Below are 27,851 nucleotides of genomic sequence, written 5' to 3' on the forward strand. Positions count from 1 at the left end.
ATATTTCATTAGGAACAATTAATCACGCTAACAGGAATTTTTCTCTAAGACACGATTTAAGGGCCGTTTATAGGCTACTGTCTGGCTACATACCAAACTAAAACTTATTATATGGGCCCCATTTTAAATTATATATTTCTTATTATAAGACTACGTAACATGTTATTATTGTATTTACATTTATTATTTAGTTTTATTAATATTATTTATACAAATTTTATCTCACACGGCCTGTGATTTCCTACATAAGTGTCCCTTCTTGAAAGTAGCAGGGTACGTATAATGAAGCGACTGGGAACGAGTCGATTGTATTATTAGAAATATAAATTGATAAATTTAAATGTGAATGTAAGGGGGGCAAGCCAGCCGGCTGTACATAGCAGTGGAAGTAATTTAATTGTGTGTCTACACCGCCAACACGATATTTTACAGCCCAGTTTTGATTTCGCACATGCCACTGCTTCTGTATTGTATAAAGGTATTGTTCAGAACTTTATACTAGACACATCAGATATCAATACAGGAAACATGTACTATGTACATAAATTATTTATCCCGTCACGCTTTAGATACGAAAGTACTAGATTTCAATACTAAAAGTATTTGACAGAACTGGTCATAATCTTCTTCACAAATACGGTAATAATTTAGTGATATATTTTTTTAAAAATGAAGTCCCTATTGTATGAATACGTGTACTTACATATTTCAGCAGTTTCCATTTGAATACTTTATTAATATTCTCTGAAATTTTAAAACTATTCTTTGACTAGGCGACATTGGACAATAATGTAAAAATGATCTTATAACATATGAAGGTGTAGATTAAATTCAAGCTGTTTAGGTCAGAATCTAATGGTGGGATTTTCTGAACACTATAAGGAACCTAGGGCTTTCATAAAATAAGGGTAACTCTTGATGGCTAACTGAATAACTGCACTGCTGAAGGATGATCTCGTAGCACAGAATCAGCAGTCACTCAACTGTAGTTCATTTAATGGGAACCGAATATTTCAAGTACTTCTATTTTGAATGGCGTTTTATTTAAAATTAAATCGAACATGACGATTAAATGGGACTGATTGACTGAATTAATATAATTTCTGAAGCAGACATCAGGTAACCGTCATTTTAATATTAAAGGACATCACGAACAACATTCCTTTAGAAATAGCAGCAGTCAGTGGCACCAACTACTCAGTCACTTGCGAAGCCAATGTTGAATATTTTATCATGTATAACCACAGCTCTCGAATGAACACGAGATCATCTTCGTTTCCGAAAATAACCACAACACTACAACCGCTGCATAATGCCTTGCTTTATTCTGTGATAATGTCCAACATCAAATTAATAGGATACATGGAAACTGTTAGCTGTTCATGCTCCAAGCTCCAAACAAGATTCACTGCCTCATTAACCATACGCCAATCAGAATCTAACACGATGTTCACTTGTACGATAATGCTAATACAATAACAGAAAGTATTCCTCTCATTTGACATTATTGTTTACAACATCGCAATGCAACTAGGAAAAGAATGGAACGTCGTATTATTTAAGAAATGAAATTACAAAGATCACGTAATTTCGGCTGATGGAAAGTTTGCCAGTCTTTTTATTACTCCAGCAAACATGGAAAAGCTTGCTGCTCATGCAACGCGGCGAGACGTGCAGATATGTGGTATGCCTATCCATTAGGTGCAACATTTCGTCCACACCTAACTACCTGTAAAATCAAAGCGATCTACTTTTAACAAAAAAACCAAAAAGTTAAAAACTAGACAACCCAACTGGTTCGCAGGGGAGTTTAATTCCTCTTATTGAGTTTACAATCTCTAGTTTCGAAACGGTAAATGTGAATTAGCTTGGAGAGACTGGACAGTATTAAAATATAACATAAGAACACAGAATGTTAGGTTAGAAATTATAATGAACAGAATTTCATGTAAAGAGTTACATGTCCATCCCATCTAAACGCCCCTGATTTCACTATCCTGTTAATATAATACCGTTGTATAAATCATAAAAGTTGTATTTTATAATATTAATTTCCCCTTTGACTTCGTTTCGGTTTATTTTCCTTGGGACATATCAGCGATGAGAAAATTTTAAATGAAATGTTAGCGAGTTAAGTGCTATTAAAACCAATAAAATTGCTTAGTAAGCACATGGCTGTTTCAGATCTGCCCAATTTTAATACTCGAACGTGATAAAACAGGCTGTTTCATAAATTATGTCATACCTTTGTAGGTGACAGAGAAAGGAAAACGGGCAGCTTCTCGACTAACAAGTGTTTCGTGACACGACATGGGAGACATTTTGCGTGACGTCACGTTCACATTGTGCCTGTGATAAAAAGAGAGACTCTAACGTTTCCACATAATTAAAATGAATCGGTCTCTTCATGCTACACAGCCTGGCGACATGCAACTGCATTTTCAGGGTTCTTTAAGCAGGATTTTATTTTTATACCTAACAGACACGCATATGAATTGTTTTGTTTTTATATCATAAATTCAAATAGTATTACTCGATGCGTGTATAGTCCTGTGATAAGGATGTCATGTGTAGATTCCGTACGCTGAGTCCAATGTCTTCAGTCTAAATTATTTTAAGGGAAATAATGGGATGTGTTTATTGGATATATTAACTTTCTGATAGTAGGAAACAAGAAAAAAACATTTTTAAAACTCATGTTTAACTATTTACACTGTTATAACATTAAATTACCTGAGGGCTCTGAATCCGCATGAACGACTCAAGAGTTGATCACGCAAGTAAGCAATGTTATTCTGAGCAGAACAGTTAAGGTACGATGATTATAACACAAAACACTTGTCATATATAAATTATGGGCCTTTCAGAAATCCAAGTTATGTTACGAGCAGTACAATTGTACTTTGTTTATAGCAACTCTCAAGAATTACAACCTAAGGGTTGTACGTAATCCTGAATCGCTTAAACCCAGTTTCCCTGAGCGTTTCGATGTCGACCGTATTAACAAAAAACTTAACGATGTATTCTTTTAATATTGCCACAAAAGTATCTGCATTTCCGTATATGTTTCTTAAATAAATATTTTGTAACTAGCATTGAAATGGTTTCAGTCTGTTTTAATATTGCCTTACCATTTCACCTCTGTCTTCCAGCCTGTCATTTTCCAATGCATTTCCCTTCAAATGTTACATTCGCACTACTACGTGCTTCAAATTCATTTGCTCTACACCCCATCCCATAACTGAACAGACTGCTCCTACAACACTATCATAAACACATGTATTCTTTAATTGGTACGTATTCTTCTTTTACGACACTGTATCAGCTTCAAAGGTTACTAACCGTCGAATAAAATGAGACGACATTTGTGATTAATTGGAAAGGATTCGGAAGAAAGCAGATAATCGTGGAATATTCAAGCATTGTAGCTTGGAATTCGGCTGCAGGGACCGAGGGAAACCACAAAAACTTCAGTAAGACTAGCTAATGCCCTCACCGAGCCTCGAACTACGTAATTCTCAAATACAAGTCAGACGTATAGGCGTAACTGCTCGAATAGGAGGGGAATGAGCATTGTAGGTTTACGTTATATAACTTCCTCTGTCCTCCACTTCCCTGTTCTTAAAATGAGGAAAAATAAACTTGACACGCAATTAAAATAAATTTATTTATATACGCTGGCTATTTTTTCGCATTATTCACAGAGCTTAGAAGATGTATGATACTGTGGCACCTTTGAAGGCCACAGAAAATTAGGGATCATGCAGACAAGGACGGGGTATTAGATACAAAGAAGAAGAAAGCACGGTTTATAAAGCATTCATAATTGCCCTTGTGAAAAATATAATAATAAATCCTAAATACGATAAAACGGTAGTAAGTAAAAATTCCTTTGATATTACATAATCGCTTCGGCGTAATTTTCACATGACGGGATGTTATGGTGTGAGATTGTAGCCTGTTCAGTCACTACAGTCTTAACAAGGATGTCTTTCATTTTTCCTCTCATCGTTGCAGGAGCAGCAAGCAGCAGTGTTAAGGAAGCATCAGCAAGCAGTCTTAACTTGAGAATGAGCTGACCCAGAGTGACATCAACCAACCAATAATCAGACAGCCAGGATGAACAAGAGTTTGGTGTTACTGTGTTACTTCTTGCACGGTAAGTTATCCAGTCGCTAATAAAACTCTCTTCTAGAATTATCTCGAATTTGATGACCTCTTATTACACACATAACAAACATACAATCAAATTTTTGTCTAAAATTGAAAACGTGAATTAGGCCTAAATGACCCGCACCTTTAAATAACCCATGAAGACCTGCGAAACCGCAATCTCTTACTGACTCTTAAAGTCGCGAGCATATCAGTCCATTAAAATGAATCTTAAAGAAGTAGGACATAGGGGCGTGGTCTGTGTTCATCTGGCTCAGGATACGAACCAGTGCTGGGCTTTTTATGGGGTATTAAACACTCGGATTTCACAAACTGCGAGGATCATTTTGACAATCTTAGCAACTATTAGCTTCTCAAGTAAGATTCTTCTCAATGGGGTCAGTTCTTCAGAGAAAACGTGCTGTACTGATTAGCACTCATATTTAAGAAATGTCAGGTTTGAATGTCGGCTACGAAACCTGCTATAAAGACAGATTTTATATCGCTTACTTCATGAAAATAATTAATTAATACTTTAAAATATCTCACTGTATTCATTCCCAATTAAAAATCCAGAATCCTGTACCATTGCAAACTATATAATTTACATATTTGACTAATTGAAACTTGCTAGCCCTCAGGTGAACAGAACAGATTATAACGCTCCTCACTATGCAATTTTCTATCATTTCCTGACTCCCAGATCCAAATAACCTTCTCAGCACAACCAACCTGAATCTATGCAGTTGCTCGTTATAATGACACATCTAAAATTATAGATTAGTACATTTTAATATTTACGTTTTACACAAAACACCGAAAGATACAAGACACTGAAAATCAAAGGCGTGAATTTTCTCTTAATTTTGTCCTGAACATACATATATCCCTTTATTGCGATATTCTATGTATTCTGATGAAGAAACGTAGTTAAATAAGCCACTAAGGAATTAAAGCATTAAATTATCCCCACTAAGAGCTGTTGCTCTGCCTTGTGCAAGATTCCTCATGTATGCAATAACACTAATTATGAGACTACAAAGTACAATTGATCTAGACAAGCATCAGGCTCTCACTGCTTCCACGTGCTCACTCCACTGAGTGACAATGTTATTAAGAACGATAACTGAATAAAACAGCGGTTTTCGATGTCAGAGAGAGATGGCGATAAGCCAGGCTCAGAAATTATAAAGAAGGTGGCGGGTGAAGTTTAAATCCTATTTAAAACAGTATATAAAACTTCCGGTTACATAAATATACCTTAAAATTACGTTGGAAACAATGTGTTGTGAGAAGCGGCAGTTTTCTGTGTATGTAACAATAAATTATGTTGCAATGAAGCGTAAGTTAATTACGTACTGAGAGAGATTTCATGTCATCACGGAAGGCGTACACTTTCTCTCTTGTTCTGGAAGTTATGACATAAAGAGACAAGGATGTCCTACGGTTTTACGCCACAGAGAAGTAAAAATGTTCGTATGAATTTGAACACACAGAAACAAGAGTATGAATGGGTACTCTAATTTACACGTTACACCAGAAACTTTGTTAATCAGTTAACTAACTCATCTTTGTTAAAGGAGTTTAGAGGTCATCTAAATTAACTGAAAATGACGGACCTTCTTGTCCTTTCTATGACCAAGGTCTTGATGTCTTAACCACGGGTTAATACGAGAGGATAGCGGCAGCTGACAAATTAAACAAGACCGGAGCCACAATTCATATGAAGACCACGCCTGGAAAATGTTCAACTTCTTACTCTTCTCTTCAACCTTGCGCCTCTAATTGCACACCTCACTGGTCAAGGTTGTTAGAATTGCATGTTCTGTCAAAGCAGTTACGTTTCTGCCCCACACATAACCAGGCACCGCTACCACAGTAGAGTGTAAACTCCTAATCCACACGGTCGTTTCAACATGCAGGCCTACTTATTCATAAGCGAGGTGTCGAGGTTGGTCCTACTGCTACGTACTCCGATTTGCTCCAGTTTGGAGTACACATGTTCTTCAGCTGCCTTCTTTGTAATTATTCATGCCTCGTCGACCCTGGTGTTATTGCATGTATTCGTACAAACGAGTTTTTGTGCATAACATAATTATTACAAAAGCTACACTACACAGAGCCATGTGCTCTTGTTCTGGTTTTGCCATCTTGTTCTTGTAGGGCCTCTTCCATCACTTCTCAGGCAAGAAGTTGTCTTTCCATCTCTTTCTGAGACGACCTCTATTTCTTTCGCAACGAGCGTATAGTTCAGTGCTAAGTTTGGTAGTACGTTCCTCTGCGTTCATTCTACATGTTTTTATAGTTTTCTTTATAACCACAGATGTGTCTCACTAAATTTCTTACTTGCAATCTCTCCCTTGTACCTGTATTCAATTGGAAAACCAATTCTGTAAATCCCAGCAATGGCCTTAGCACTTCGTCTGAGTTGCTTTCAAACGGTGTTCACTTTAAACCTCTCACCTGAGTACTGCCTTCGATGTTATGTTACGTATTCTTAACACAGTCCTAGTTGTCTTCGTACGGCGAAATGGTTGTCATTGTGCCATTGTGTATTCTATTTTCTAAATATTTGAATTTCGTAATTTGTTCAGTGCCAGAATAAGCACTGAACAAATTACTAAATTCAGTTATTTAGAAAACAAAATTTTATAATATTTAATTAAATATGAACTATCCTTAACGACATGTGTGGATGTGCTGACATACCAGTACGAGATTCCTTTTAAAAGTTTATTTTATAATTTCCTACAAAAGAAGGCATTAATGCCAGATTGGGCTATCGATCAAATTCTTATAGAGGTAACCCTCTAGATTTATATTTGAAGGGTATCCGGATAAAATTTCGATGGGGTATCTGCAATTTTGGCTTGGATTTGTTGTGGTTCTCCTCAGTCTCTCCAATAGGACGTCGTAATTGTCTACTAAAATAGTATAAAAATGTGGGGTTTTGTGAACCTCAGGGTTCTATTAAAGACGAGCAATTTCTTGACTACCTGAGAAGGACTCTACTCCATACAGGTAGTTAATCTACAATGTACTAGCTCCAAATCCTTATCTACATACCATACATGACAGAATGGAATAGAACAGACCGGAAAGCGGTGGGCGTCCAACTGCCTATACCCTGCGATCAATAATGATCTACTGTGCGTCCTCATCATTTATCCCATCAGCAACCCCGCACCTTGAATAAATTGCATTCGCCATTCACTAAGATTATACCACCATGAGTTCGATCTTGTATGAAGCTGTATCTCTGTTGTTCGGTAAGTACTCTCGTTCGTGGTTTATTTAACAGCATTGTCAGTAGCTGAGGCAAAACAGCATCGGATGATAGGATGATTAATGGGTACTGAATTGTAAAGGATACAGGGGGAGCGGTTGTGGCCTAATTTACGGAAATTATCTGGAAGGACAGAGTAAAACCACGAAAAGTCAGTCAGGTTAGCCGATCTGGAGTACTGACCACTCGACCACGACGTTCGGTATGGTTGGTAAGAAGGACTTAGTTACGTGTGACTTTACCATTTTTACCAAGCACCACATAACCCCTGCAGTTGAAAAGTCTCATTAAATAATGTAAGAATAAATTAAATTTGAGCTATCTGTTGCCGTTCTAATTTAATTCACACAACATTGATTCCATGCAGAATCACAGAGCCTGAGATTTAAGCCCTGGACCTCACGAATACGAAACAAGAGAAATGATCACTGGACCTCTACGTTCAATGGGGATTTTCTTGGCCACGTAAATAATTCTCTGGACTGCTCTGGGCGACCCCACACCATCTAACGGCTTTTATGAAACTGTAAACGAGATTTAAGGACTACCAAGTTGTTTTGTTGTTAGATGTATGTTTCATGTACCAGCTATGGTAACATTTTAATATTTTTTTATAGCTTGAACTGACTCAAATTTCTTACTTCTACACAATAGACATTGTGTTCCAACGTTATTGCATTATTGATTACTGCGTAGTTTACCCATAAATCCTGCAGCTTATTGTTTTAAGTCTGGTACCTAAGTGAGTTTAACCCTCATGGACCTTCATTTGAATCTACATAAGATGAAGCAACCCTTAAGTAGGGGAGAAGTAATGGTATCTTACAGCAGATCTAAAATGTTATGACGCAATATCCCGTGGTATATTACAAGCTTGACGTCAGAGTTTTGTGAGATGAATGGAGAAGTAATGTTGAGCGCACACGACAAGCATCTAGCGTGAAGGATTAGCACAATGGGAAGATGGAGATGAGATAATGCTGCATGGTCTGATGGGTGTGAAAATTCGTCTCGATTAACGGAGGCTCTTTATAACGTAACCATTATTCAGTTACTTGCATGTCACACCAAATTTAGATAAATAATGTGACCTCTTGTATGTCCTTGGGAGAATGAGAACCATAGCTTTTCACCGTCAAGCATGTGAACTAAAATTCAACGTTCTGAAGAACGGAGTTGCTTTGGTTCTCTTTTACTTGTAAATAAGTTTATATAAAGAATACCGTCAGATCTTATACTGGTTCTACGATGTGTGCCAATTGTGTGTAGTAACAAAGCTGGAATTTTGAAAAGGAGTCACAAAAGTTTACAGCCCAGACCTAAACGGAATTCTCAGCCCAAACATACGCAAATGGAAAAGGAAACATTGATGTATATTCTGTTTCTACAACCTTAGCAAATCCACACTTTTATAGACAAATTATCTAAGATGCTTCTAATATTATCCTTTCATTTACGTCTATATGTCTCTTGTTTTCCGACCAAAATTCTTTAATTCTAATCCCGCGACTTGTTTTGAATGTGTGCGAAACTAAAGAGAATAACAAATATTGGACATGTTTCTTATGTAATAAGAAGGATGAACTAATAATGAATACAAACTTTATATGATGCCGAACTTCTTAAATTTATATTCTTTACAAAGAATTGTAAGGATGGTTAAACCAGGAACGGCAAGGTGAGTCAAGTTTGTAGTAAGAATCACAAGTAAGATAAGAAATACTTATACGTTTTTCACTATTTTCCATGAATAGACCAACCTGAAACGACACACGTAACCAAGATACTAAGTAGTTAAGTAATACAAAACGGGTAGCAGTCAGTACGAGATAATCTGATAAAACTTGAGTGCATACAATATCACACATTTATTATTTTTATAACCACGTGCTCTCTGTCTTTTTCTCTCAACAAAAGTTTTAGTAATAAATTTGCGAGTTTGAACACAAAACTTCTCACCCGAGTGAAATAAATAGGATTTGCTTTCTCAGAGATTCCTAATTATGCTAATTTACTGTTATCTGTTAGTAACCACCAGAGCCACAAGTGAATCTCACAGCCTTTGAACTCAGAGGTTCAATATTCTTGGGTGTGTCCGCAGTAAACGTTAAATCTCACGTGTTCGAGAAACGTGCAGGCTCATGGAAGAATTCCTTTCCAATTGCAGAAGATGCTGTATGAATCATGTTGCATTATAAGTTGAAGTAAACTGTTAGGTTAAGGCTACGGACAAAGGTCATTTAACCACAAATATAATTCATTTCTAATTAAATATAATCTGAAGAACGGAACCGATAAGAATGAGATTTATTGCACTAAAATTAACCTTTTGGCAATGACTTCGATCAGAGCATTTTGTGGCACAATATTATCGTTCTTCTGTTATTTACAAGGAATACACATTTATCTACAATTAAATTACTCGGTGATACAGAGTGTTTCTTAAAAGCAATAGTTACTTGATTTGTGAAACAATTCTCTGCTTTCATACACAAGTTTGTAAACGATCGCGTACTTTTATGTGATTAACATAGAAGGTCAATGTTCAGTTAAAAGAAGTATTAGACTATATGTTAAACTGTCCCTGTATTTTTGTTAATTTTTTATGACAGCTAATTGCTACTGCAAGTGATATGTAGAGTTTAACAAATTATGTTTCAAAAATAAAAGTTATATTACCGTCAATGTAAATAATAACTAAATTACAAGTTCATGTCCTAAATGTTTAATTTGAGCACATTAAGTAATTTTATAATATCTAAGCTGCACAAATCGTCCCAATTTTTTACAGGGTTTATTTTTAAACTGATACCATTCGAAGTTCCAGGTCATCAAACCATGTCGCTACGAGAGGATATAGACAAGATCTTCAAGAAGTTCTTAATAATTACTTCCGGAGACGTAGGGATTCATGGTTTAGATTTTCGCAGACAATCCATCGTCCATGAACAGTTGATACTCTGTTAGAAATGCCTCGCTCATTGTCGGTTTAGCTACTGTTTTAATTTATGTTAGTTAAACTTTTGTATAAAAATATTTTTTAAAAGTATGTATTTAATTTGCGATAAGCCTGTGTGTGTCTCAAACAGTGCGACTAAACTATAGGCAGCCATCATTTAAACGGTCAGTTACATTGATCGTCTTTACACATTTTCTCATCACAAACGTATGAATGCGTTGCATTTTCCCTAAAACAATTTAATTTTGAATGTATGACAGTATTTTTCTTCTTATCATAAGCAATTGTATTATTTTCCGAGCGACCGTTTCTGCTGACAGTAGCGTTTAACAGCGAAGAAGAGACAAATGTTTCCTGCAAACACTGGACAGTGATTAATTCGAAACGCGGGCTTTAGTGACGTATTTAATATCCTTTGTTCCGGCAGAGACGGACGACAGGATTAGCTCTTGGTCGTCCTGATGGTTGCGCCAACATTTCTGTTTGGACGAAGGTGGACACAACATTTAACACTGAATATAAGGATTTCAACATAGTCCTTGCTGTGCCGAAAAGTGATTCGTCACTCAGTTACCCTATTGACCTAATCCACTTTATTTTTTCTTGAATCAGTAAAAGATTTAAGCTCTGGAATAAGAAGAATTTTGAACAAGGCCCAATTTATTAAGCTCAAAATATTAATCGGATCGCTATAAAAATAATGACATAAATACTTTATTTAACTAATCTTAGATTTCCAATTACTAAAATTATTAGTATTAATAAAACAACATGCTAGCTCATACCCTTGAGTCTTAAATTTTTAATTTACTGATATTTAAGAAAATTAAGATGATGAGATGGACGGAAATGGAAAAATATAGAGACTAGTTACTTGGGAGACCTAGCTGTAGATGCGAGATGATAATAATAAAGTGGATTTTATAGAAAATAACAAGATATGCAGCAGATTCCTGTGGCTAAGGATAAAGACAAGTGCCAGTCTCTTGTGATCATGGTTACAAGTTACGTAACGTTCGGTTAATTTATAAACTGAGATTAGCAAATTCAAGAAGTAATCTGATACTTACATTATCCCTAATTTTTTGAGTTTTCTGTCTCTCTCTTTCAGCAGGAACACGCTCTCAATATTACTTACGGCATACAAATGTTAATATAATAACTTATTATATCAACATAACCCTGAAAATATCCTTTCATTTGTATTCATTCCATTGCAGTTTGCAATATCGGCGAAGACAAAACCGAATAATTTCAACAGTTCTGAACTATATTGTATATTCTGCGCCACTGCAGTCTAACAAATGAGAATTCTGTGAGTTTCTGAATGTTACGTTCTACAATTTGTCCTGTGTATCAATGACATTCATGATGAAACTTCTCACGTACGGGGTTTAAAATTGCTCTGTGAATGCCCAGAATAATAACGCAGAGGAATAATCAGGAAATTGTTGATTCATTCAAACTTCGGACGTTCTGGAAAAGGTGATGCGCTTGCGTCCAATTTCGCCTTGTAGTGTCTGGCTTTCAATATCCTCGCAGCCTTTATGTCCAAACAATCGACATGATTAAACAAGCTTGGTCCAAGCGAAATGCTGAGTAATTTCATAATGCCAAAAAAAAAAGCAACACATCCTATAGCGATGTGAAAGAAACTGCCCATTTCTTATCTCAGAAACCAAGAAACGTCCTAATGGAAGATCGGATGAAACAAGAAGTCACTTTTAAGCCACGAGCATAGCGCGTTCCCCTGGAAAAACTAAGTAACACTACGAAAACCGTGAGCTAGGATAGCCGGTAATATAGCTTGAGGTCGAACCGGGTATCTCCCGACTACAACTTTTAGGCGACAATTCATTCTTACAATACGTAACCAAACAGATGTGGTTTCAAATGTTAGATGCGAAGTCGAATGAGACGCCTTTGTGCCGTTTAGGTAAGTTTACTTCGCGTCACACGACGAAAAGACTGGAAGAGGCTACTGTATAATTGAAATTCCTGTTTGAGGGTGAGACCCGCTGTTTCTATAAGGTTCTTAAGTACCACGAGAGAACACAACGTTTTAAGAGCAGGGCGGATTGATTACAGTTCAGAGTTAGTTATTCATGTGCAGAACGATTAACACTAAATATGAATGCTGTAATTAAAAATAAGAGGATTAATTAAAGTACGTTCTCTTCCGTCTGCAGCTATGGCACAGGTGCTCTTGATGGGGAGACACTCCACGCCTTTGGCTAACAAAATAACATTCACAAGCCACTATGATCGAGCATAAGAATGGTTCGTGTATATATATAAGTAATTTTTAATAATACAAAGAACTTATGTGACAACAAAAACTCAGAGGTAGTGTGACGCCACGTTTTGAGTTCAAGGAGGGTCAGGGCACGAACGTGAGAGGGCGAGGACGTAGATGGACCGTTCACTGACTCCTTCGTGTTCAGTTCTGGTACAGGTACTTATTTAAACTCTAATTTTTGTGTTTATTTTCTTTTTAGACGTGATGATATCTTTTGTTTCTCACAGACAGAGTGCAACGTTTGTAAGAAATTGAAGAGTATGGCACATAAAAGTAGTGTAGCTCCATGTTACTATACTCGTGGGAAGCAAGAGTGAAGAAATATTCTTATTTTTCGAGTAGATAAAATTTAAGAAAATATACGTGTTGCAATTTTCCATGAGGCATTAGTTCTGAAGCTAATTTTCAGGAGATCAAGTCTATGTTATGAAACAAGGTATAGGGCAATTAATGTTTCCACATCGTATCCTAATCTGAACCACATTAATCCACTGAAAATCCTCAATCTTCATTTCTATAAGATACAATTTTAATATTAATTTATATCCACGAGTAGGTCTTCAAAGTTGTCACTTCTCTTCAAATACTTCGATTAAAAATTGTATATTCATTTCTCATTTCTACCATTAGAAGTACATATAGTCTCTGCTCATCTCCCTTGATTGAATTACCACAAAATTGTCTAGCCTACTGCTACTTCCTCACTTTTATGTCCAAATATTCTCCTCAGCACCCTGTGCTCAAGCACCCACATCTATATCCTTCCCTTAATGCAAAAAAACCACTTTAACATTCTATAGGAGAGTAAGATTATAGTTCTATGTATTTTAGTCTTTAAAATTCTTCAAATAGTTCTTATACTAGACTAATACAGCCGAAAATTAATTCTTATGAGAGTTTTCGGCGTAATGACAAAGTTAGATTCTATAGGACATTAAAATCATAGATATCTATACGTTAGTACTTAAAATTCTTAAAACAGGTCTGATACTGGACAAACACAGGAGAAAATTAAACTCACGTGACAGTTTTCAGCGTAATGAGAAAGATAAATTTCGTTGAGAAGTTCACGAGATTAAATATGTGATTATTTAAGTAAACAGACGTACCCCCTCGACAATGCGTTCATGTTACGCCTTTTGTGTAAAGACGGCATAAAATAAATTTCCGACCCGTTTCAGGTGCATCCATTTTGCACCAAACCCTTCAACTGCTGCTCTTACAACCCGGGGTGAGTGTGTGTTCAGCCATCAGTGTGTTACAAGCACAAGGTCGTAATTTGTTGTTGAAAGGCTTCCGATCATATTTGGATAAGAAATAACGAAAACATCGATAGTGGGGAAGCATGGTACTGCCACTGAAAGTGCGTCCATCTCTCCAAGAGCTGGATAGCCAGCTCTCAACTATCCTTGACTTTATTATACGATAATACGACAAATTAAACAGGTCTCGATAAAACAAAAGCGAGTTACTCAGGTCTTAAGACCGGATCTGGAGCCTACCCCTCCTCCTTTTCAATAGTCACCTCGGGCAAAGTTATCTACTCACCGTAAACTAGTTCCTAAATGTAATTGTAGATACACAGTATTTCACCCTTTTTAGTTGGCTGACTAATTTCTATGACCTGATCCCGACAGAAACTAACTACTCTCCGATCTTCCTCACTTCAGCCCTGATGGTAGAAGCAGAATGTTCCTCTGAAACTTTGGCAACAAGCCAACTTCCACACGGTGACACTACCCAGAACCAATTTCAACATCAACAAAATCCTGACAAGAATAAAATACGAGTACTGTAATCAATTAATGTATCTGGGGTGTTTGATATACAAGACATAGGAAGAATTTGTTCTACTTCTGTTTTTATGCCCATTTCACTTTCTCCTATTCATTGCTGTCTCTACGGCGACTTCAATAACTGTTGTTCCCTTATATTTGTTCTAGGAAATCAAAAACTGATATTCCTGCTTAATAGTCAGTGTATGTGATTTGCAGTGTGGTGCAGATGTAATGGAGCCGTGTACACGCCCTCAGGGGGGCCGGTGTACGTGAATCCAGATGCGGCGACTGCGAAATCCGTAGCGATTCAACAGAATGAAGCGGTGGAGCTTCTCACACAAACTGTCTACGGTTTCCTCGACTTTACTACTACCATCGGCAACACCGTGATGGTCTTCTCTCCCCAAAGTTTATTAGCAGGTACAGAAATTAATGGTGTGCCACCTTTTCGGCAGGCTTCAACCACATTTATCAAATCACCCTGACAATACCCAAGCTCATGAGAGACCGGGAAACGTCGGTCAACTCTCAGTTCTCTGATAGTCGTCTCTCAATAATATCATATGAGACGCATTCTTCGTACTTATAAGGAATAAAGGAAGACTGTAGGTCACGCAAATGGGTTCGTCTAAGAGGACAAAGAACTTAAGGCAAACAACGAGAAATTTTCTAAACGTACTTGTACACTGTGACAAGGAACCAAAATATGTTAAATTACTAGGGCCTATTCAGAAGGAGAACATTCAGAAATGTTGGACAGATCTGTTTTAAATCAATATACAGTTTTCGAAATGAAAAGCCGAAGTCATGAACACTCGTCTGAGTGCAATTACATCCCAGCAATAAGTACAACGTTACCTTCATACCCTTATAAACATCCACCTCCGGCTCGTGGTGCTTACTCATTGGATTAACTGTACTTTTTGAAATAAACATAAAGATTTGAGGTTTTCACAACGGTGAATATGAAGATTCCTGTCTTCTGGGTTGTTGCGCTGTGTAGTCTGGTCGATGTTTACCAACGTTTCAGAGGTCATACTGCCTCCGTCATCAGGGCGATGAATGAGCCCTCTCCACTCAAATGGTTCATTCATCGCCCTGATGACGGAGGCAGTATGACCTCTGAAATGTTGGTAAACGCCTACCATACTGCAAGGTGCAACAACCCAGAAGACAGAAATCTTCAAGAAATATAAGGCTAGGTGTCATGTGAACACTGTATAATATCATACGAATCTATCATATTGTATAATATCACATAACATAAATTATATGGCTGCTTATTTGTATGCAGATGGGGGTAAGAAAACTGCCGCTACCACTACTTCAGTCATAGAAACGAAACCTGCAACGCAGTCTTCGCCTGCAGCAACATCATTACTGGAGATAAAACCAAGCAAAACAACTGCGAAAGTCTCGGAGAAGAAAGGCTCTACCGTTCCGATAGGAAACGCTCCGACCAACAAGAAGTTAACATCCGGTGTGGAGGTAAAGTCTGGGGCCCCCGCCACCATAATTTCCAGCGTAGTTGAGGTTCGTGGAGGTGGGAGTCCATCCAGCGCGGTGAATTTGAAACAAGGGTCATCCAGCGTTGTTGAAATAAAGGGAGGCGCTTCAAGCATAGTTGAAATTCGTGGAGGAAGTCTGAATGGCCTCTCTAGTAAAGTAGAAGTTCGAGAAGGGACGTCTACGGTAACGAAGGTGAAGAAAGAACCGTCGACAAAGGTTGAGGTGCACGAAGGACCAAGCAGCGTGGTGGAAGTGAAGGCGGGCCCATCTAAGATCCTGTTGAGTCACGTGCAGGTTGTCGGAGGAGAGGTCTCTCCGTCGGTAACCGTGGAGCAGAATCACCAGAATCATCACAATGAAGTACCCACCATTTTATCGAGCGTTGTCGAAGTGAGGTCTAGCAGTGAGGAACCGGCCTTGTCCGGAAACAATGTCCTGGAACCGGAGTACGACTTCCTGTCCAGACAACCGTCCGAGGTCGTGGATGAGACATACAAGGTAGTTGACGCATGTTCAGATAATTCAAGATCGTTACTGATTATTCGGTTATTTACGGACACCTTTCCGGTGGTGTCGAATACGACAGAAAGGGGTGACGATAAACGGTAAATATCCAACGATTTGGAAGGAGACAGGCGTGGCCATTCCAACATGGTCTTTAACTATTTTTGTCTTTTTCATATTTTAGACACTAATAATTATGAAGAACAATTGAATATTGCAAAAGTTATAAAATTAAGGAAAGTGAGAAGAACGGACATGTAGTACGCATGATAGGGGTGGGAAATGCTTACACGACTTTCATCGGAAGGACTCATAGGAAGAGACTATTTAGAAGACCTACTCCTAAATGGTATGAAAATATTAAAATGGATCTTAAATAAACAAACCCCGAGCTTGTTGACTAGATTAATCTATCTCGGGACAGGGACTATTGGTTAGGGGTCAAACGAGTAGATAAACAACTGTTAGCTTCTCAAGATGGACTCTGCTTCCCAGAGTTATAGATACATGTTGCATCTAATGACGTAGTTTATCTTCTCCCGAACCGAGATTCGTAGCCACTGTTTCCCGGATACAAAGCAGAAGTAGTGCACATTTCTTCGCCGAACAATGTGTGTTTTATAAATTCAACATTCAGGTTCCTCAAACGCACGGAATTTCTTTATCTGCTGAATAAATATTCACTGCAGAGAGATGAACATGTACCACTGAGTTACAGCCTGAAAGACGAGTGTAACTTGGTGAAAAGGTTGTAGCCAACAGAGGGAATAAGAAAGTTCTTGAAGGCTGTGCGAATCTTAGCTGCACCAGGACACACACTAGTGCCTCCGGATGCAGCAACACCCTAGACGTAATTACCATGCTACTGGCTCTGTCATCAGCTGACACGAATACTCGCAATCAGCTGTTTCATTTTTCAACATTACGTCATGTATAAAAATATATCCGTGAGTTGTAAAGTTCCCTACAGCAATGCTTAACTTTCTAGGGTACAATCTACTCTGTTTCTTGCTTTTCAAAATTCTCTCGTTAACCTCAAACTATTAAAATTTTAAATTATTAAGTAAAATACATTCTGTAATTAGAACTGCGTTTGGATGTACGTATTGTAATTGCAGGATTTGAGGTTTTCACGGCTGTGAGTCTGAAGATTGCTGTCTTCTGGGTTGATGTGCCGTGTAGTCTAGTAGAAGTTTACCAGAGTACACGGCGCAACAACCCAGAAGATAGCCATCTTCGTAGTATAATGGCCTGTGACAATATCTGAAAGAGCCCTGTAGTTACTTTGGACTTTATCCATTGTCTGAGGTATTATTATACATGCATATGACATTTCGAGAACTGGCACGATTCCAATATCTGGGTTTCTGGTTGTCATTGTACTGTTGTAGTAAGCTTAAAAGAAGTTATTTAATTAAAAAAAATCTCAGAGGATCATGTTCAAAGATTTGTTCCGTTCAAAATAAACTCTCCTTTAGGCAATTCTCCATTTTCATAGGTCTTCCGACGTCCATTTTTCTCGTGGACCATAATTAAAAATTCCCTCTGGGATACAATTTTCTATCTCATAAACACTTTTAATTTCTGTAGCTGGAAACTATATCTGTAATATTATTGTTACTTTTTAATGTATTTCTAACAGCTTCACTCCTCTTTCGACCTCTGAATGTAACGACTGATACTGAGCTAAGACAACTCTATTAATTAATTAATTAAAATGTCCTCTGCAGGTCATAAACCTGAGACCGAGCTCCAAATTTCACCTAAAACCCCGCCAGTCCGACATTCGAAGTAAAGTGAATGTGATCACCAGTCGTGATGATCACAATAACAAGGCGACACGCGGGGCTGGGGAACAGCTGCACCCCACAGGACTTGTAACCACACTCGGAGGAACCGTGGTGAAGGAGGGCGTCACCACAGTGCACGAGACAAGCGTTATCGGAACCTACGTCTCGGGGAAGTACGCCCAGGTTCTCCAGAGCACTTCCCACATAATCCAGCCACAACACGGGAAAGTAAAACCAACTCCATCATCCTCGCTGAGGATACTGAAAACGGCCGCTCCCGCCCTTGGCAAATCCAGAAGTTCTGCACATCTGGAGCCCACTCCTGCCGGATCCCTGTATGAAGAGACCGTCGCATTGCCTCTAGAAGCCCTATTCAGCTCAGCGCCTAGCTCGAACTTCATACGGTCTTCTCGAAGACACGGCGGTCTAACGGCGCCGAAGAGTAATTTTCACAGTAAATTCAACCGAGTACGAGGCCGAGAACATCAGGACAATCGCGAGCAAGATCTGGGAGAAGAGTACGAGGAGGAAGAAGACGATCTAACTGTTGCGCCAACTAGCAGCAGAAAGGCGCCTTCTAGAGCTGCGGCCGTGAAGCCCACCCAATCCGTCAGATCGCCATTCAAATCTGCCTCCAAAAATACGTAAGAATTTTATTTTATTCACACATGTGCTACTCTGTTCCTATGCATTATATCACGATCACGATGTCTGTTTTGTTTCTATAAACACGAGGAAAGACATTTGTTGGGATAATTACAAAAACTAGTTTATAGTAAACCGTCTGGTCTAGGGTAGAATTTTCAAAATTCTTAAGGCCACTTGTAACAGGCTTAACTAACCATAAATTACTGTACTGCTGACACAAAAACATTTAAACTACAGCACTGTAATCGTTCTGTATTGGGCACATTTCCTGATTTTCTGGCTGCTTGCTGTTCTGCCGCGGGATATGAGACATCGCGCGAACTACACTTGTCCTACCTTCCACAGATCGTGGCCTAAAAGGAAGCAAGTATTTTGTCGCTAAAAGTTCGGCTTGTGTTTAGATTCATCTCGAAGACTTAGTGAAAAGAAAATATACCTAGTATATAATTTGTTCCTTTGACATTTTAAAAAAATATTTTTAAGTTTGCCCTGCTTATTGCTTTATTGACTTTAAAGATAAATCATTTTAATTAAACAAGAATATTTTTGAAACAACAACGATTGGCTTATCGATTTAAAATAATTCATTATTATTGTTTCGTGTTGTAAAGTCAATACAATGATAGAACTCGGAAAGTTTGGAAAACTGTTTAGTGCACAGGCGAGGAAATTTCTTTGCGGACTGTCCTTTGTAAGCCGAGACTCATATCGGAAGTCAATAACAAAAATAACGAAATAAAATTTTCAGAAATAGAATGTAAATACACAAACAGAACAGAACTGGCTCACGGAGTGAATTATTCAATTTTTCAATCAGTCGACCAGTCAGGTAGGTAGTCAGCCTGTTATTCGATTAGTTAACAAGTTAATCAGAAAGCCAGTCACTGTTGTTATAGTCGACGGGATCATCAGTTATTTCTTTAGTTATCACTTTCTCGAAGCATAACTTGTGACAGCTTGTCTTCCGTCAGGTTCAGCAACAACCGGTTTGCCCGTGTGTCCAGTACGCCCGAATTGGCCACCGTGTCAGTGTTCAGTGACCCTCCGTCTGCGACACCTTCCGGAGGACGACGATATCAGCAACAGTCCTCACAGCGGAGAAGCGGCTACCGATCTAGCAGCAATACAGTCAATAATGAAGGTAACGGCTATACCCGCAGGGGGTACAAGCCTCGAGTCCAGTCTTCTTCTGCAGACAGCGCCTCTGGCAGTACCAGCCTCTACAAGTTCAAGTTAGCACGGCCACCAGGCAGGTGGCAATACAAGACAACGCCCAAACCGCGAATAAGCATCAGAAAGCAAAACGAGGATGAAGCTATGCCGTACGACAACACGACCATTACGACAACCCAACAACCTCAACCTCAGTACAACCCGGCAGATTCTGAACTTAGAGCCAGGTCAGATGACCCTGACCAGGAGCCTACAGGGTCTGACGTAGGAGTGACCTCGGTAAATAACGATGACCTTGAGGAGGATGTTCCAGTGGCAGAGACAATCAAGGTTGAAATATCCACCCCGGCCGACTTCAAAGACACATACTACGAAATTGCAACAATAAAATCTCCGTACACTTTCCAGGTGCAGTTTCAATTATTAAGCTGTAATTTTAACTACACATTTCGCATTCATGACCCACTTAAAGGCTGAACTTTGAAATTTTAAATATCTCACTCTGATAGTTGAAATGGCATGGTGAGATCATAGATTACTGCAATGGGTGTGCTGTAATTTTAACATTACAGAATGAGAACATTGTAAGAAATTAACACACTGTATAATTTGCTTAACGAACGAGATATTCTCTTCTATAGCCTCCTCCACATATATGCACCATTCAAAACAGTAGCCTCACACATTTGCGACCAAGTTACATAATATCTACGACCCATATCCCATGCTAGGAAATTCAGTAAGGCTGTTACGAATGGCGAGCAGGTAAAGTTCCAAAGGAAAGCTTTCGCGACCTATTTGAAGGCAACGTACCGCTATTGAACTGTAATTAAAAAACAAAGATCTCAGCGAAGACGGCGAGAATGTGGTGTGAGACTCCGCCGTGCTATATAATCCCCATAAACAAAATTCTAAACCTGGAGTGCTGCTATCAGCGACCTGTTCGATAGCGGACATTTATAGGAATTAGTACGACTTACGAACACATAGGCTTATTTATTCGAAGTTAAATAATATATGCAACATACGCATAGCTAATTAATCACTCGGAAATAAAACGAAATTCAAACATTTGGAAATTACAATAACAATTTAAAACTCTATTTACGAAAAAAATAAGAACAGATTACATTCGGGTAAACGTTGTTAGCCACCTGTTCTATGTCTTTCTCTCCAGTGTATCTAAAAAGGTAAAGATTAAAACATATTTTCACGGTGCCTCGTGTTTTGTTTTTATGTGAGGGCAGATAAGAACAGGATGCTGAGGAGATTATTTGGGTCTCAGAAAGCGGAAGTAACGAAAGACTACATAATAATGTATGAGGATCACGATAATATATGTTCTTCACCTGATATAATTATTAGGATGATCAAACCAAGAAGGATGAGATGGGCAGAACATGTAGCGCACATGGGAGGTACGAGAAATGTATATAAAGCTTTGGTCGGAAAGCCATAAGGAAAGAAAAACTTGCAAAATCTAGACACAGATGGGAACATATATCTTAAAGAAATAGGGCGGGACTTATTTGGCTCAGAATGGGGAGCACGGTAGTAACCTTTGGGTTCCATAACTGGCAAGGAATTCCTTAATAAGTTCAGAGGACCGAAATTAATGTCCATCCACACTCAAAATGTGACTGTAGTTGCAATATACATGGATGTCTGTCTATTTCAGGTTGGTACAATAAAGAACACTCGGTTCATCACAGTCACGTCAACAATTGAAAAGAGCCTGGAGAACACAGATAGCCCCGCTATTATCAGCTCAAGCGCCACCGAACCACTTACCGAGAACATTCTGGCCAGCACAATAGCGCCCGGTTACGACAAGGAAAACAACCTGCCTCTGGACTCTAGCATCGCCACGCTCCCTCCCATTGGGCTGGCAGGAGACGCCGAAACGCCACCATTGGAGACTCTGACAGAGACTTTCAGCACAACACAGCTTCTACTCAAGACCCACATTCTTCCTGTGATTCGTGGGGGCAGTAACACAACCAGGTACACTCTGGTGCAGTCGTACCACGTGACGCGCCTCGTCACAGCCACGAAAACACTGCCGCCCATGGAGGTTTACCACTTTGTGCCCAGCAAGACCCTCAACGAATTCAACACGCACCTGGAAGAGGCTGGCTCTGAACTGCACCTGGAGCTAGAGTTTGGTGATGACAACGACGATGGTGACAAACCGGCGGCTCTCAGGGCGTTACAACCTGACATTGATTTGGCAAATATTGGTTCTGATTTTGATCTGTCCGATGTAGACAAGACCCGTATCCCCGAAGGTCATATCAGACTTAAGAAAGCTCAATCCACGCCTCCGAAACAGACCAGCTCACCAGATTCCCAGCAAACGCCTGCTTTGAGCCATGAACAACTTCAACAGCTAGCTCTGTTACGACTCTTAAATCCCGCTGCAGCTGCAGCTATTCCACAAGTTATTACCACATCCAGACCGGTGCTAAAAATTGAAACTGTATATGAATCGCATGTTCTACCAGTTATAAACGGAGCATCTACTAGTTACAGCACAATTTCCCGACCAGTGGCTACCGTCAGCAAAACAGAATATGAGTACGGAACAAGCACATTGCCAGCATTGCCGGTGCCTCCCGTGAATCAGCTAAATCCCATCTTCCCCCAACAGCAACACCAGTTTGCACTCACTTCGACTCCCGTTGTGACACAGACTGTAGTGACAGAGACAGACAGCAAGGTTCTCAAACTGACGTTTGGAGCCAAGACGGCGTACACTACTCTTCTGTCCACGAAAGTCGTACCAACTGTCTTAACTACTTATGTCACTGGATCCGTCCCACTTCAGCCTTCAGCACCGGCATTCCCAGGATATTTCCCCGCGCCATACCCACAATTTCCCTTTGTAGGCTGAATTTGTCGCCACACAAAGGTCCCATATATTTTAACGAGGTAACACAACCTTTGTTGCTATCCGGTGGACTTTGCCTAAAGCCAAAGTACTTTTAGCGTGACAATGTCTCAGGGAGACGAAAGTGAGGGGGATGGTAAACGAGAGGGGACTATAAAATGAATGTTGAAGAATGGAATACACAAATATCAAATCGAAATGTGGCGCTATCCCCAGTGAATATAATTTTGTCTACAAAACAATTAATACTCAGAGGACTTCTTGTTCTGAGCGTACTGTTTACCATTATTCATAAATGTTGGACAATACACGCCGTTTCGGAAGATAAGATGATTTCGCTCCAAAGAAGAGATCTCTCTGGAAACGTGAAAGTATTTAATTTAATTCAGACTAGTGACACAATATGGACTACTACTGTCATATTCAACGCATTCCCAAGTGAGATGTCGAAACTGTTCTGGTATTGTAACCGGTATAGAAAACGCAGTTCCTCTACCAGTTTATTCCTCCAGTTGTAGTAAGTACACTTGGTGTCCCACCATTAGAGACTGCCACGTCAACCTTCCACTCAATTACAAGGAGAGAAATAACGTCTCACCTTGGCTGCCTTCACGACCACATCACACATCTTCATAGAATTCGCTACCTGACAAACCTCTGCAGCCACAAAGGCAATGCTATTTATTTAATATGCGTCTGTAATGTGACCAAATGCAGACATCAATCATTCCGTTACCGAGGCTAGAATTTAAAACAGATTTGAGAGAATCTATGCACATACATTATTCATACTTTGAGAGTCTTTATCGTTTTTCTGTGTGCTAATATATCTCTATCCGTATAGCTAGAAACGCCGATGTGCGCAGTTTTAAGAAAAATGCGACTGTGAACGTGGTACAATTTATTCGGAACACTCTTTCGCCAAATGAGCTCAACCTAATTTAAATTGTCTTTTTCCACATTAGGGGCAGTATATTGTAAATCCGTGAAATTTAGCTTTTTACACCGAATAAAGAAAGCAGCAAAACTGAGTTAATCGATGTCACAATTATCAGTTACAATCTCTGCAAACAGTCCATTTTTCCTCACTTTATTTGGGGCCCACTTGTGGCGTTACTTTCGTACAAGAGCCAGTGGGTAAACGTCTGTGCCTTAAAAACCTCTAAATGTATTAATACACCATCGGAACAAAATGCATTCAAAATACACTTTACAGAGTTACTTGAAACTTCAAATCTAAAACTTCTTGACGATGGTGATGAGTCATTTGAATAAAAATCTTCTTGGATATTATCCATCGTCTAGTCATTAAAATATAAAACAGACGATGGATAATATCCAAGAAGATTTTTATACTTGAAACTTATTTTAAATGATTGAATTTCTGTTACAAAAAATCATAATACACTTAAATACAGATTATGTGCTACTTGTAATAAATGCAGCCCTTACGACAATTCCAACTACAGCTAATGAATAACAATCATGTTCCGTAAATCCCCCTCCTCATTAAATCTGCGAAGACCTAATTCTTTCGAGAGTAATTGATGAGTCTACCCTCTGACGTACTCGAATAACAATGAAACTCGCATTTCTCAAGTGAATTTAGTCGGGAAATCCTCTCATTTTCGATGTATATGGCATCTAAAGATATGCAAGAGTGTATGAGTCTGTCGGCTTATGTCTGCGTCGCATTACAGTTTCCGAATAATATTGTACTGTCATTCACATTAAGGGCCTTTTATGCAGGGAAATTGTTAAGGAAACTGTGTTTCATTACATTAATTAGGAATGAACAGAACACTTATTGTCTAATGAACTTATCACAATAGAACAAGTTTGAGATTAAGTGCGAGATCTCAACTATGATGAGATTACGTGGCAAACAAATGAAGTAGAGCAGTTTGCAGACGTTTCATATGAATGCAGATCCAACATTATCCACAATTGAATCAATCAGCATAAATATAATGAGGCAAATGTATCCCTGGTACTTGACTAAGCACCACGTCATGCAGATATATGGTGGAGTGGAGATATAATACAACGCATTCTTAATCTCGGCATTAGATGGAATGAGGTTTACGTTTCGGCCGCTTTTTCCCGGGGGGAAAAGCTGATACTCATTGGATAGGACGCTAGGTAAAACCCAGAGCCAGTTTGGACGTTGTTAGGAAGAGATATATAAATAATATAATAAAACACCCCTTAAAATACGATGGCTCTAAAATGTCAATACATCTTAACCGCTAAATTAAAAATATATTTCTTGTAATAAACCCATAAAACAATGCATTTTAAACCACGTACATTTGACACAAAATACGTTCTGTCCATCGCCATGAAGCTCTATGATACCTGCTGTAGAACGTTTTGAGAATTACGAATTGACTCCGTAGTAACTTACCACCAGATGAGAAACGTCCTGGACCCACAGGGAGAATCTCGTCCTGATGTATGGGATCTAAAGAAACCAAAGAAAAATTATTATTATTTTTTTTTGCAGAAATCTTTAAAGTAAGGAACTTTTTCGAGAACTCTTTTTATAAAAATGTCGTGTTTATATTCCAAACCTAATATTCAAAACAAAGAGATAGCATTTATTTTTCCCTCAACTACCTAGAACCAACTCAGCAATGAACTTACAAAACGTGCGACCTCTCTCTGTGCCATTCAGTTTCCCAACCCGATTGGGTGACCGATCATAACTGAAACTGCCGTAACATTAGAGCATCGCACAAACAAGTCTATGAAGTACAATTCAGGGCACATCATGTTTGCCAAGATGCGCTGAAAACATCGAGATTATTTTCTATTTTCCTTTCACTCCATCCTAGCCATAACGTAGCACATAATTTATCTTCTCTTTATTCGGGTGTGGTAAGAATATTTGAAAAAAGAGAGAGACTAACACGCTGTCCAAATACTTAAACTCAAATGGAAGAGAAAGGCTTCGAACAGCAGACCCCACCGACGTTCTTACTTAAATCTTAATCGTAATGTGTGGATTTGGTATGACTATTGTAATCTTGTGGGATATTATGACGTGTAGTCTTGTAGGGGCTTAACAAAGTTTCTGAAAAATGTTGGCAACCACTTGCGAAGTTAAAGTCAGAGACTATAATCGACATATTAAGTGCAGAGAGAACCTCAGATGAAAACATAAGTTTTTAGCTCAATTTCAATAAGCGCTGTAAATAAAAGAAAACTAAACTAAACTCATGCATAATTTAAATACTACTTAGAAATGGAGGGATTCGTTTTATTCTGAGATCAAAACACGTTTCTACACATTTGTATAAAATGTGCTACATTTTGTTTATAATTGGTGAGTTTTGTAAATATATATTAAGTAAACAATCCAATATTGAAAAACATCATATATAAATATAATTGTAATATACTATGTATTTTTCTAAGAAACGACAATAAAGACAGTAAATTATAACTGAACTTCCTTTTATTTTTAACAATCGTTTAAACTGCCTTTAAAAATTTGTCTTACATCCTAATCTTTCTTATGAAGGCTGTCTACATAAAACTATGTAACGAATTTAACCAAATATATTTTTTGTTTAAATCTTGTCAGTCTAATCACAATAAAATTCCTATTAAATATTAAAATATTACTAAAATTAACATTTAAATATTTAAAATGATGTTTTCTATCGAAATGTTCGATTTACATTAGATCATCACTTTTTACACGACATGTTTCAGTTCTAAAAGAACCATCTTCAGGTGTATAAAATTATATCATCATTTTAAATATTTAAATGTTAATTTTAGTAATATTTTAATATTTAATAGGAATTTTATTGTGATTAGACTGACAAGATTTAAACAAATATATATTTATCACAATATGACGCAACTTTATCATCTCACAAATATATTTTTCTAAACCATAAATCGACAATACTAGTAGCAATAATAACAGCAAGAGTTCTTAAATCGAAGTATTTTAATGAAACTTGAACGGGATCTATACTGACGTTACTGGGTGAATTTAATCTTGGCCCAAACATAACAGGAAACCCATATGTGCGCATCCTAATTTTCCTTTTTAATTTTCCGTATACCGGAATTCCACTAACAAAATTGAAAACAACATAAACTTATTCATTGTGTTTAAAAGCAATCATTTATTCCCTAAATGTGAATTAAGAAGGGTCTCATCCAGCACAAAAGAAAATGTTTGCTATTTTGACATTTACGTTTACAGCGCTAATCAGATTTCCAAAAGATTACACACACACATCTATGGCTCCATCTTGTGTATTCATACATAATTAATTTTTAAAGGAGCTGATGCCCTTCTGCAAATGACTAATTTAATTACAATCTAATGAACTTGCGAATCTAATTTCATAAACAGCGCTGAGAATTTGCAAGATAATGTTGAAGTAGGAATCTAATTAATTACACACTAGACGTCTGTTGAACTTCAGAAAGCAGTGATCTCCTTAGAATTAGCTAATTACTGACTATGTATGAAACTAACTGTGGGATAGCTGGAAGCAATGGAATTGCATGGAATAAAATAACGGGGAGTTCCAAATCCCTCTACGCAGAAGCTGTCAACAAGGTCCTTGACCGAAGGCACGGTAGAATTTTACGGTATGCACATAATACTACTAGTAATGAGTTGGTGCAGGCGCTCCTAACACACAATGCTCCAGCCGTATGTTCACACGGGTGCATATAAAGTATTACCCGATGAAAATAGTTACGGCAATAATTAATAGCGCGTAAGTAATTTTAAATGCTTTCACATCTTTAGATACTGTGGTGGGAATTATAAATTAAGGTTTGTACCGAAATATTTGAGGTTTTCACAACGGTGAGTATGAAGATTTCTGT

At 38.2% G+C, this 27,851-nt stretch overlaps 2 protein-coding genes across 2 annotated transcripts in view; one reads left to right on the top strand and one right to left on the bottom strand.

Moving 5' to 3' along the window:
- The window catches only part of LOC110832102 (uncharacterized), a 74,241-nt gene extending 47,805 nt beyond the window's left edge, over positions 1 to 26,436 (top strand). Inside the window, exons 2-7 of the mRNA XM_022068797.2 lie at positions 4,018 to 4,159; positions 14,691 to 14,894; positions 15,769 to 16,481; positions 18,218 to 18,921; positions 19,897 to 20,506; positions 21,777 to 26,436. Of these exons, the coding sequence (XP_021924489.2) occupies positions 4,120 to 4,159; positions 14,691 to 14,894; positions 15,769 to 16,481; positions 18,218 to 18,921; positions 19,897 to 20,506; positions 21,777 to 22,991 (3,486 nt within the window). The 5' untranslated portion in view covers positions 4,018 to 4,119 and the 3' untranslated portion in view covers positions 22,992 to 26,436. The remainder of the gene's footprint in view (positions 1 to 4,017; positions 4,160 to 14,690; positions 14,895 to 15,768; positions 16,482 to 18,217; positions 18,922 to 19,896; positions 20,507 to 21,776) is intronic.
- Positions 1 to 27,851, bottom strand: part of LOC110832105 (uncharacterized) — a 255,978-nt gene that overhangs the window by 134,462 nt on the left and 93,665 nt on the right. The window contains exon 4 of the mRNA XM_022068803.2: positions 25,396 to 25,452. Coding sequence (XP_021924495.2) covers positions 25,396 to 25,452 — 57 coding nt within the window. The remainder of the gene's footprint in view (positions 1 to 25,395; positions 25,453 to 27,851) is intronic.

Source organism: Zootermopsis nevadensis, unplaced genomic scaffold, assembly GCF_977971745.1.
Source record: "Zootermopsis nevadensis isolate Lab colony 2312 unplaced genomic scaffold, Znev_1.0 Znev_ptg000022l, whole genome shotgun sequence".
Lineage (NCBI taxonomy): Eukaryota > Metazoa > Arthropoda > Insecta > Blattodea > Termopsidae > Zootermopsis > Zootermopsis nevadensis.